The following is a 12,027-nucleotide window of genomic DNA, read 5'->3' on the forward strand; positions in this document are numbered from 1 at the left end:
ACCACATCTTAGTCTTCTGATTAATTTCTATTCAATTTCATGGTATAAAAAAAGCAGGGTTTGAATTCCTAGCACTGTTACATATTTTACTTGAAATTTATATGCAGGAAGAATTCCATTTAGTGAACAAGCAGCTTGTTCTGTGTAACAGCCACTCAGATTTCTTGCCAAGCAGTCAGACAAATGCATACTAAATGTGTTGAAAATGGAGACTAGCAATTTTTATCCTTTCTGTTAGGGAATGTTTGTTACTTAGGGACCACCATAGCTCAGGGGATGGGAAATTGATAGATGATGGTTTTTGCATTATCCTTTTAGTTGCTGGGGGGAATATGGTTTGGCTCAAAGTATCCCATGCCATCCTGAAATTGGTGGGAATGAAGATAATCATATGGCTGGCTTCAAAATGCTGAGGAGGGATTGGGGAATAAAAATGATGCCATGTAAAAATGGCCTTAGGAAAGTGTTTCTCCCACTGCAGGGAATTTATTCACTTATCCAGCATATTTCTACGCCTCTGTAATTAAGCAATTTGGTGGCTTACATAGGAAAAAATACAATGTAAAACCTACCTAATTAAAAACAAAATAAAATACAGAGAATGCAACAAAAAAGGGAACGTTACAGAGAACACAACAGGGGACTTAAAGTAAAAGCATGTATACTTTACTTCTTAAAGTCTTTGGTTATTGTGCTACCATTTTCTGCCTGGGCTCCAGTTTGATGTAATATGCCCTAGGCCTAGACTTAAGGGGGCGAAAGGGGAGAGGGAAGGAAGAGAGGCTGAGAATGCACAACCAAGTAAAATTGTTTAGTATACATCAGTGGCAGGTTGTTCTCAGTTCAGCCCAGTTCTAGGAACCAGTAGCACCGGTGGCGGGAGACTCCGCTTACCCACCCGGGATGTTTCTGTGCATGCACATAAGCTTCTGTGCGCAAACCAATAGTAAAGGGGATTAAAACCCATATTAATGCCATCAAAATTGAGAAAAAGACTGAATGGAAATCAGTGGTTGCTATCAATGGTTGATGAGGAACATAGACAGACAGACACATACATACTCTCTCTCTCTCTCTCTCTCTCTCTCTCTCTCTCCCTCTCTCTCTAATACACACAGACACACATGTACACACACACACACTTACTATAGGAGCAGAGCCCTGTGAGTCTATGGCAGTGTTTACCAAAGTGTGGTACGTGTACCCCCAGAGGTACAGGAAGAGTTTGGTGGGGGTATGCATTCAGAAAAAGTTCTGAAATACATCTTGCCTTTTCCAACTTCATATTTATGTGAAGTTGCTTTTTTCAGAATTTGTAGACATTAAATCGAAAAAAAGGAAGAGACTATTGGACGGTGAACCGCATCTCAGATTAAAATTAACAACCAGGGAGCCAAATTATGACGATCTGTCATCTCAGCGCAATTTCATCCTACTTGTTGATCCAAATAAATGTTATTTATAATATAACTTTTATTTATATTTTATTATGAATAATTTTATTTTTCGCTTATTATTTTGTGTATGTACCAAAAAAAGAAAAATTAAGTATATTTTGATTGTTATTAAAATACCTCCTTTTTTTTGTTGACGTGGTGTACTAAGCGTTACAAAAATTATAGAAGGGGTACACATATGTCAAATGTTTGGGAAACACTGGTCTATGGTAACCAAAAATCAGATAGCCCTTTTTCAGATTAACATTTTACCAAATGCCCTAAACTGTCACGAGCAACAGCTGACTTCATTTATAGATGCATCACAAAATATTATTTATGCCTTTGATAAAATGTAGTACAGTAATACCTCATGATACGAACTTAATTGGTGCAAGGAGGAGGTTCGTATGACGAAAGGTTCGTAAGACGAAACATTGTTTCCCATAGGAAACAATGTAAAGTCAATTAATCCGTGCAACCAAAAAACCCCCGCAAAAAAACGGCTTTCGGCGACTGCTGGGAAGACGCACGGCTGTTTTAAAAGGTGACAGCCGGCCTGGGGGTCTTCCCAGCACCCCCCCGAACCCGGGGTTCGGGGGGGTGCTGGGAAGCCCCCCAGGCCGGCTGCGACCTTTTAAAACAGCCGCGCCGCTTCCCAGCTGTCTCCTGAAGCCGAACGCCAAAGCCGAACTTCCGCGTTCGGCTTCGGGAGACAGCTGGGAAGCGGCGCGGCTGTTTTAAAAGGTGACAGCCGGGCTGGGGGGCTTCCCAGCAACCTCCCGAACCGAACCCGGGGTTCAGAAAAATTTTGCCTCTTCTTACGAACTTTGTTCGAGTTACGAACCGGCGTTCGGGAGGCTTCTGGGAAACCCCGCCGCCCGGCTGTCACCTTTTAAAACAGCCGCGCGGCTTCCCAGCAGTCTCCGAACGCTGGTTCGTAACTCGAAAAAAGTTCGTAAGAAGAGGCAAAATTTTTCTGAACCCCGGGTTCGTATCACGAGTTGTTCGTAAGACGAGGGGTTCGTATCTTGAGGTACCACTGTAGTTTGAAAAGGGGCACCTCCTGACTTTTTGGCTACAGCATGTATGTGTGTGCGTGTGTATCTTGTGTATTTATTTCATATTTCACTTCTGTCTTACAGGTGTATAAAGACTGTAAATGTTTTTGCTTGGATAGCTACTACTCACTGATTTAGAGACGCTTCTGTCCATATTGCAGTTTTATTCCCTTAAAGTTTCAATTGCAATTTGTTTCGCCCCCACCCTAGGTAGCTTAGGAGGGAAGCCTGGATGCATAATATTGCATCAGATTTGTTTTAACAGCATTTGAGCGCAACATATTTTTTTAAAACTAGACCTTTTTTGCCAGAAAAGGACCTTTCTTTTGCATTTTCACACGGATGTGTAATCTCTACTGCAAAGGAAAAAAAATAGTTTGACAAGACAGCCCTGATACAATTATCTTTTCAGAAAAGAGACTTTTCTCCACCAGCCAAATTTTATCCCCTAAAAGGAACATTTGAATATAAGCTGATTTCAGGTTTAAACCCCAGATCTCTAACCAATTTGATGGGCAATTAGGTGTCCATATTCATTTCTAAACCAGAGCTTTTGACCTTTCAGCTACTTGGAATTTTAGTATCTTTGCTGGGAATTCATATTCCCTTTCTCGTGAGGGGAGGAAGTGAAAAGCTGTGAAGAATTTTAATAGGCAGGAGGTCTGAAGGCCATGCACTTCCCCACAAGCTGAAAAGAATATGATTCTTTAAACAGCATCTACCCACGTGAGGCGCCTATATTTTTGTAGCTGCTGGAACGCTGTGAGGGACCTGGAGGCTGTCCTGAGCCCAGGGATTGTATCTATTGCTTTGTTTCTGGGTTTCTTCTTTTCTGTTTACATGTCAGCTTTTCTGTTTAAGTTTATCTGCCATCGCTCTATTTTAATGAAGACAGGTACTAATTTCACGAAAAGCGAAAGTCAGTCACCTTAACAACTTCGACAAAGCAGTTGTGTCGAATTTTTATATGGTTTGGAAAAAGATCAGGTTTCAAATTAAAAATGCTATGAACAGAACTCTGTTTTGCTTCTCATGTATATAATTATTTATACAAGAGAAAAATGGATGTGGAAAACAGTTTTTTCTGAGATGACAGGTTTGTGTGTTGCCAGAGAATATTAGATAAATTGTTGTACAGATTTTTTTTAAAAAAGTGGTAGAAATGCCTTTTCTGTCGGATTTTAATAAATCCAAATGTTGGGTTTGTCTTTATCCTCTTTTGGTAGGGCTTTTCGTTAAATTAAATGTACTATTCACTTAGCTATAGCAACTGTTCTGGAAAATGCATACTCATACAGTTTCCTGAGAATTCTTAAAATTATACTGTATCTCCACTTGTTTTTTGTCTTATCCTGTTTTTCTTCTTTTAAAAAATTCCCATTAGGTAATGTGTGAATTGAGCATTTCCTGCTAATAATTAGGCCAGGAGTTTGATTTAAATTAAATCAAATCATAGCGCACAACTGCGTGATACCCATTTAAAAAGTTAAAATACTGTAGTATTCTGTTCAACATACTGATGTATTGTTCAATGTATAAAACTGAAGAGATGAGACGTATAAAATTCTAATTTGAATTAGGACAAGCGTCACTAATCATAAAATGATTTCCTTGATTCAGTTGAGAAAGATTTGGCCAGCTGAAACTTTAATTTAGTTTTAAAGAAAATTAGTGACATATCTCATGGCTTCTCATGTAGATAATATTTTATGATATGGAAGAAAAGAAATAAAGGTGAAGGAACCCTGCCAAATACCATTTCATCTCAATTGATTAATTTATTATTTTCCACCTTGACCTGTCAGTTGAATTTTAGTTGAAAATAAAATGCATTCATACATCCCACTAAGCTAGTTGTTTGATTTTGGCTTAGCATAATATGGTTGGTAAACTACTGCAATACGTTAAGCTTACAGTCTAGCAGGTTGGTTAATTGAAAATACATTTAAATAGATTGGTAGCTTAGATTGTCATGTGAAATTAGCCACTGCATACCAACACGTTGCGACTGCAGCCAAATTGATGAATTTTCTGCTTCAAACATTGGCGCCATCCCTGGAGGTCTTTTATAGATTACTTAAAAGCTTTCCATTTGCTTACTGCTGATATAAGCATGCTATCGATTGTAGGACTGTGTATGGTTTCAGATTTAATTTGAAAGAGATGTTTCAAAATACAATACATAGGAGAGCAACTATAGTACTAGAATATAGTGGTACCTCTACTTACGAACCTAATTCGTTCCGTGACCAGGTTCTTAAGTAGAAAAGTGTGTAAGAAGAAGCAATTTTTCCCATAGGAATCAATGTAAAAGCAAATAATGTGTGCAATTGGGGAAACCACATGGAAGGTGGAAGCCCTATTTCCTCCCAGGAGATTCCTACAGAGGCCCCATGGAGGCTTCTCCCCACCTTTTCCGGCCCTGTTTCCTCCCAGGACATTCCTAGAGAGGCCCCACAGAGGCTTCTCGCTGCCTTTTCCGGTTACAGTTTCAGAGGCTCGGGTTTGTAAATGGAAAATGGTTCTTGAGAAGAAGCAAAAAAAATCTTGAACACCCGGTTCTTATCTAGAAAAGTTCATAAGTAGAGGCGTTCTTAGGTAGAGGTATAACTGTATTACTCTTTAAAACATCTGCATCTTTTTTCCTGGTCTAACGCAATTGCAAAGAATGCCTTCCGGCAGCCACTGCATCATTCTGGTATGAGAAAAAACCTGCAAGAAACTTTAAGGAACAATCCAGAATGTGATTGTTCCTGTGCAATATATTCTGAACAACCTCTTCTACAGGAAATCCAGAACGTTGTAGGGCACTCTCATCTGTTGTATCTGCCTTTGGTTTTTTTTAAATTATTATTATATTGCTTTTTGCAGTTGCTTTTCCCCCCTCTTGTTCTTGATTTTTCTCTGGTTTTATTCCATTGTTTTGGCTTTGTCTTGTTGCCACCTTGAATGGTATACAGTAGCATGGATGCAAACAGACCTGTGCGTAGATAATATGGACCCAGACAAAACTGTTTCTGTTTTGTTTTCTTTTACTCTCTGAAGGAGAATCTGCTGAGATGAATTAAGTTACAAATGCTTGCTCTGATTGTTTGTGAAAGTCCAAGATTAAAAGACTATAATTTGCTCAGGGAGAGAATCCTTACTCTTTTAAAATCATGATTCTAAGCAACATTTTGGCTATTTTCTTAATTCTGTGTCTCTCAAGAGGTTGTCTTGTCCTTCTGATTGCAGCTCACAGATGTCTTCTGGCCATTCCGTTGCGGTGATGGGCATTGATTTTACTCTGCGGTACTTCTACAAAGTACTAATGGACCTGTTACCAGTTTGTAACCAAGACGGAGGCAATAAAATAAGGTAACATTTTAGATGTTAGAAGAAAAATTAAAATAGTCAAAATCCTAATTCTAAAAGAAAGTCTTTTAATCTGGGTCAAGAAGAGAATAGCTTGCAATTCAATTTAGTAATCAACTAATCCACAGTGATACTTGCTTTTTCAATCAAGAGATTATTTGATTTATGGGATATTGTAGGGTATATTTGATAAGTATATAAGATTGGAAGATAAAAATGAATACTTCATGAGGATGAAATCATGGGGAAATGCCTTAAATGCAGGTAGGCTTCAACTTACAATAGTTCAATTCATGACTTTTGTTCATAAGTGTCTTATGAACATTTTTCACACTTATGGCCATTGCAGCATCCCCACAATCACATTTGGATGACTGACAACTGATTCATATTTATGACAGTTTCAGTGTCTCGGAGTCATGTGATCAGCTTCTGTGACCTTCCAATAAGCAAAGTCCGTGGGGAAGCCAGATCCATTTAACCAAGTGTGTTACTAATTAACAACTGCAGTGATTCACTTAACAAGCGTGGCAAAAATGGAACAAACTCACTTATCAAATTTTTCACTCAGCAACATAAATGTTGGGCTCAATTGTGATCCTAAGTTGAGGGCTACCTGTGCCTCTACCTGTAAATGAAAAAAAACAGAAATTGACATGACCTGAAGAAGTGCTTAGTTTCCAGTTTGACCAGATGGGGTCTTCATTAGTGAAGATCAGCATTAACCACTGCCTGTGGTACCTCTGTCTCAGCCTATTGTCCAATAGGTATATTATCTTCCTCCTTCTGCCCGCCATTATCTGATTCCTAAGCTTCAGGATGAGCTAAAGTACATTGAGCAATGAGAAGAAATAGTGACTCGAGACCAGTGGTGGGTTCCTTCTGTTTTGGCCTTCGTTCCCATGCATTACAGTTCCCAAACCCACCACTGCTGAAGACAAGAAAAATCACAAAAAAGGAATACAGAATACAAATATCTAGCAAGGAAAGCTAGAATGAAAGACCGCGTAGCACAGTGATGGCGAACCTTTTTTTCCTCTAGTGCCGAAAGAGCGTGCGCGCATGCTATCGTGTATGCGCAAGTCCCCACACCCATAATTCAATGCCTGGGGAGGATGAAAACAGCTTCCCCCCCCTTGAGGCCCTCTGGAGGCCAGAAACAGCCTGTTTCCCAACTTATGGTGGGCCCAGTAGGCTTGTGTTTCACCTTCCCCAGGCTCCCAAGGCTTCCCTGGAGCTTGGAGAGGGTAAAAATGCCCTCTTCTATCCCTGCCGGAGGTTCTCTGGAAACCAAAAACACCCACCCAGAGCCTCTGTGTGAGTCAAAAATCAGCTGGCCGGCACACACGTGCACGTTGGAGGCTGAGCTAGGGCAATAGTTCGCGTGCCAGCAGATGCGGCTCTGCGTGTGACTTGTGGCACCCATGCTATAGGTTAGCCATTACTGGTGTAGCACAATAAGCTCCAGAAGAAGCCTATACTTAGAAAGGGGTAGCCTACAAGTGATTTGCCATCTTCCCAAGCACATCCCTTCAAGATTGTGCTCTCTTAATCATGCCATGGTTTTTTATTTATTTTCTTGCAAAATAAGATTAGAGATTGGAACAGATTGGGAGGCAAACTCTTCCTCTTTCTGCTTTAACCCCCACTAAATCCTGCAAAAGAACTCTATATTTCCCTGATAAACTTAAGCTCGCAAAGTGCAGCTCTACTCAAAAATATTAACCATTTCTTTCGGTGGTAAGGGTGTAAAATTGCATGTTTATTGATGAAATTATGGAACATAAAAGAGATAGAAAGATCTTTTTCTGTATCTTTTCCTATGATTGTGTGAGTTTATGGTTGCCAGGTGATTGGTTAAAAAAAAGAAGAAAGAAAACTATCCTTGTCCTCCATCTTTAGTGAAAGATAATGAAAAAATTACACAATTTAGAATAAACTCATCTGATGGCTGGTATTTTTGGATAAAATAGAATATTTCAATATGGTTGTAGATGTAGCTATGGGACTAAAACTGTTTGGGCCACATTGGTGATACAATAAGCAATAATGCCAGGACAAAAAAAATGGGTTGATGTGATTATTGGATCTCTCAACTACTTTTGCCACCACTGAATCTAATATAGAAACATAGAAGACTCATGGCAGAAAAAGACCTCATGGTCCATCTAGTCTGCCCTCATACTATTTCCTGTATTTTATCTTACAATGGATCCCAGGCATGTTTAAATTCAGTTACTGTGGATTTACCAACCACGTCTGCTGGAAGTTTGTTCCAAGGATCTAGTACTCTTTCAGTGAAATAATATTTTCTCATGTTGCTTTTGATCTTTCCCCCAACTAACTTCAGATTGTGTCCCCTTGTTCTTTTGTTCACTTTCCTATTAAAAACACTTCCCTCCTGAACCTTATTTAACCCTTTAACATATTTAAATGTTTCGATCATGTCCCCCCTTTTCCTAGGCTACTTGGGATAAATGAAACTTGGTTGATAGGACTTTATGGTATCTTTAGTTCTATTTGGAAGATTAATCATAGAAACACATGTTGGAAAATTCTTTCACTGCTTGGCACCAAATTCTCTAATTTACATGCATTTGCTTTAGAGGTTATTTTGCTTCAATCTTAGTGAAAAGCAACCCCATTATGAACCTTCTGTTGGAATAAAATTTGAAATACTTTAAATGTTGTATACTCCAGTGGAACAAGATGCTGACGTATTTTGAGTATTATACTACAGGGAACTATTGGAATGTGAAATACTGAATCCAGCAAGAGTTGGGTTTTAATACAGCCAAAGAACAATAACAATCCCCTTCACTCAAATAATGTTTCTATATGGCTGTAGACTTGGAAGAACTTTATTCCAAATACATGTGAGTGTAGGTCTACTTTTTCCATATTGAAACTGGCCTTGGCTGCAACAGCTGTCAAAAACAGCCAACTACAGCTTGGCAGTGCACTGCATTTTAGAAACTGTCTTTAAAAAAACATTAGAAGTTAATCTTAAGGCCCTTGTAGCACACGAAGTTCTACCGCTGAAATATTCCCTATTTTATTTCAGTTAAGAACAACGTTGTTCTAAATTGAGAACTCTTGGAATAGAGGTTATTATTATTATTATTATTATTATTATTATTATTAATTAGATCCAAGCTTCAGAAGTTTAGAATTTGCAATCTTTCATCTATTCCTACCATTCGATACTGATAAGGTCCCACAGAGTTGGCCTTCTCCGGGTCCCGTCGACCAAACAATGTCGTTTGGCGGGCCCCAGGGGAACAGCCTTCTCTGGCAGCCCCGGCCCTCTGGAATCAACTGCCCCCGGAGATTAGAAATGCCCCCACACTCCTTGTCTTTCATAAATTACTCAAGACCCATCTATACCGCCAGGCATGAGGGAGTTGAGGCACCTTTCCCCCAGGCTTTTTTTTTAATATTTATGTTTGGGTTTGCTTTTTAAAATATGATAGGGTTTTATGTGCTTTTTAATATTAGATTTGTTTTCACTGGAATATTGTTTTTATTATTGTTGTGAGCCGCCCCGAGTCTTCGGAGAGGGGCGGCATACAAAGCTAATAAATAATAATAATAATAAGAAGAAGAAGAATTCCTAATTACTTGGGGAGGAGGGGATGTTGTTTCTGTATTTGTTGTCTCTGTTGTTGTGTGTCTCAAAATAATTGATTGGAGTTGGGTGGCATCTAGATGGAATGTTTAGATAAATGCATGCACATGCTTCTTTGGCAAAGTATACACCTCGCTACCTAAGAATGCATGCATTCTGATCCATGGTTTCTTTTACTGTTTGGTGCTTTAGGTGCTTTATTATGGAAGACAAAGGATATCTTGTGGCACATCCAACTCTTATTGATCCCAAAGGTCACGCTCCAGTAGAACAGCAACATATTACACACAAGGTTTGCCTGCATCATGGTGTTTTAATATATAAGTGATCCTTGAGTTACAACCACATGTTCAGCAGCTGTTTAGAGTTACAACAGCACTAAAGGAGGTGGACTTGCAACCAACTCTGCAAAGTTGCCACTATTGTAGCATCTTCACAGTTATAGTTGTTATCTGTGCACTTGCTGCCCAGCTTGCAGTTATGACATTACAGCAAGTCATAATTATGTGATCTTGATCACTTTTAAAAAAAAAGACAGTTTTACTAAGAATTTAATACAGACAAACAAAAACTAATATTTAGAGAAAATGAAAGACAAAACAAAAATTTAAGAAAAAAACTGTAGAAAAGCCATATATGTTGGCTGCCCACTGCATATCCCGTTTCCCCACAGCATCAAGTGACACTCCAAAGTAGCTGTCCCTCCATACATCCTCTGACCTTCTTGCCTGCAAAAACTCCATGTTGGTTTTTAATTCCGGGGTTATGATGGCAACCAAAATTGCCAGTATTGCTGTTTAGTGATGCAACCATATAGATATTGTGCTTTACAATCACATTGCTTAGCGATAGAAATTCCAGTTCCAATTTCCATTGTAATTCAGGTACCATATTTGTTTATAGCTATAGCTGCCAATTTAACAAAAGAAATACACTGCTGATATTTGTAAAATTATGAAACTGTTAACAATCTTCCTTTTATTTGTAGGAACCCCTCGTGGCAAATGATATCCTAAATCATCCAAACTTTGTGAAGAAAAATTTGTGTAACAGTTTCAGCGACAGAACCGTCCAGAGATTTTATAAATTTAATACTAGCCTTACGGTACGTTGTTTAATGTAACCCATTCATTAAACTGTTTATATCCAAATAGGATATTATTTAGATTGTACTGGAGACAGTATAACAACTTATACTGCAGCATTGGTCTGATAGTCTGAATGGTAGATCATGGGGCAGTTTATTTATACATCTTAAATTCTTGAGTATTATGGGTGAACTTTAGGCAGTCTGCTTTATCCCAGTCAGTGACCAACATTTTAAAAACAAAGTCAGCAAGTTATAATAAATTGGGTTTTGCATTGGTTTTGCAGCTTCAGTAGAATGGGTAGAATGAAATGCAGGTGGAGTTTTTTCCTTCAGGGATGGGGCAAAAACAGAGGTTTTCAGTAGAAGTTCCTGAGAATGTTATCTATCTGCATGCTTTCCATGCACTTTTGGGAACATAGAAATTATATTGGATCACATCATTCCATACAGTAGGCTGCTTGATTGGTAATATGAAAGTCATGTAGCGGGCATGATGTAGTTAGGAAAGTGGCATTAAGTTAGCGATGCAGAGAAAACCATAGATTGGATACTTGAGGTCAAATGTAATATTCTTTAGCTACTCAAATCTATAATGGAAGGACATTTAAAAGAGCGTGCACAGTTTTTTTCATTGCACTTCAAAGGTTATTCCAAAACTAGAGAAAAGGTGTTTTTTTTAAAAAAAAAAATGTGTGAATTGAAATTATCAGAGGACTGGTACATTTTCCCTACAAGAAAAGGCACTAAGGATTTTATAACTCGAAATGAAAAAAAAAAAGTGCTAGTTCCTTACGATGATTATATGCAGTCTTCAAGATCAGAGGAACCGTGTGCTAATAACCTGTTGCGAGAAAACAGCAGCAGGAGGGCGCTGTAGACCTTATGTAAACATCTCAGGAGGTTGGCCACTGTGGAGAAAAGGTTGCTGGATCGGATGAGGCTTTGCTGGGATCCAACAGAGTGCTTGGATGCCTAGCTGAAACGGAATCTGGGGCGCTCTGTCATCACAGCGTTATTATTTGAGTGCATTAATGAACAGTGTACTCTTCCTTCTCTCTACTGACTGGGAAAGGTGAGAGGAACAATGTAAAAGACAATTGCTGTTTCAACGTTATTCTTTGAATCAGAACCTTGCTAGCCAGATGGTGATAGGGCCTCATAATTTCCACCCAACCCTATGCTTGGCTGCATAGCTAGAGGTATAACAAGCAGGAAGAGGGAGATTATGATCCTGCTATATAGAATGCTGGTGAGACCACATTTGGAATACTGTGTTCAGTTCTGGAGACCTCACCTACAAAAAGATATTGACAAAATTGAACGGGTCCAAAGACAGGCTACAAGAATGGTGGAAGGTCTTAAGCATAAAATGTATCAGGAAAGACTTCATGAACTCAATCTGTATAGTCTGGAGGACAGAAGGAAAAGGGGGGACATGATCGAAACATTTAAATATAT

The 12,027-nt window shown here is 38.9% G+C and overlaps 1 protein-coding gene across 2 annotated transcripts in view; it reads left to right on the top strand.

The window, feature by feature from the left end:
- CACHD1 (cache domain containing 1) overlaps positions 1-12,027 on the top strand; it is a 181,961-nt gene that overhangs the window by 157,379 nt on the left and 12,555 nt on the right. For both annotated transcript variants that reach the window (XM_070746074.1, XM_070746073.1), the window contains exons 17-19: positions 5,732-5,854; positions 9,672-9,771; positions 10,468-10,584. In XM_070746074.1, the coding sequence (XP_070602175.1) occupies positions 5,732-5,854; positions 9,672-9,771; positions 10,468-10,584 (340 nt within the window). The remainder of the gene's footprint in view (positions 1-5,731; positions 5,855-9,671; positions 9,772-10,467; positions 10,585-12,027) is intronic.

Source organism: Erythrolamprus reginae, chromosome 3, assembly GCF_031021105.1.
Source record: "Erythrolamprus reginae isolate rEryReg1 chromosome 3, rEryReg1.hap1, whole genome shotgun sequence".
Taxonomy (NCBI): Eukaryota; Metazoa; Chordata; class Lepidosauria; order Squamata; family Dipsadidae; genus Erythrolamprus; species Erythrolamprus reginae.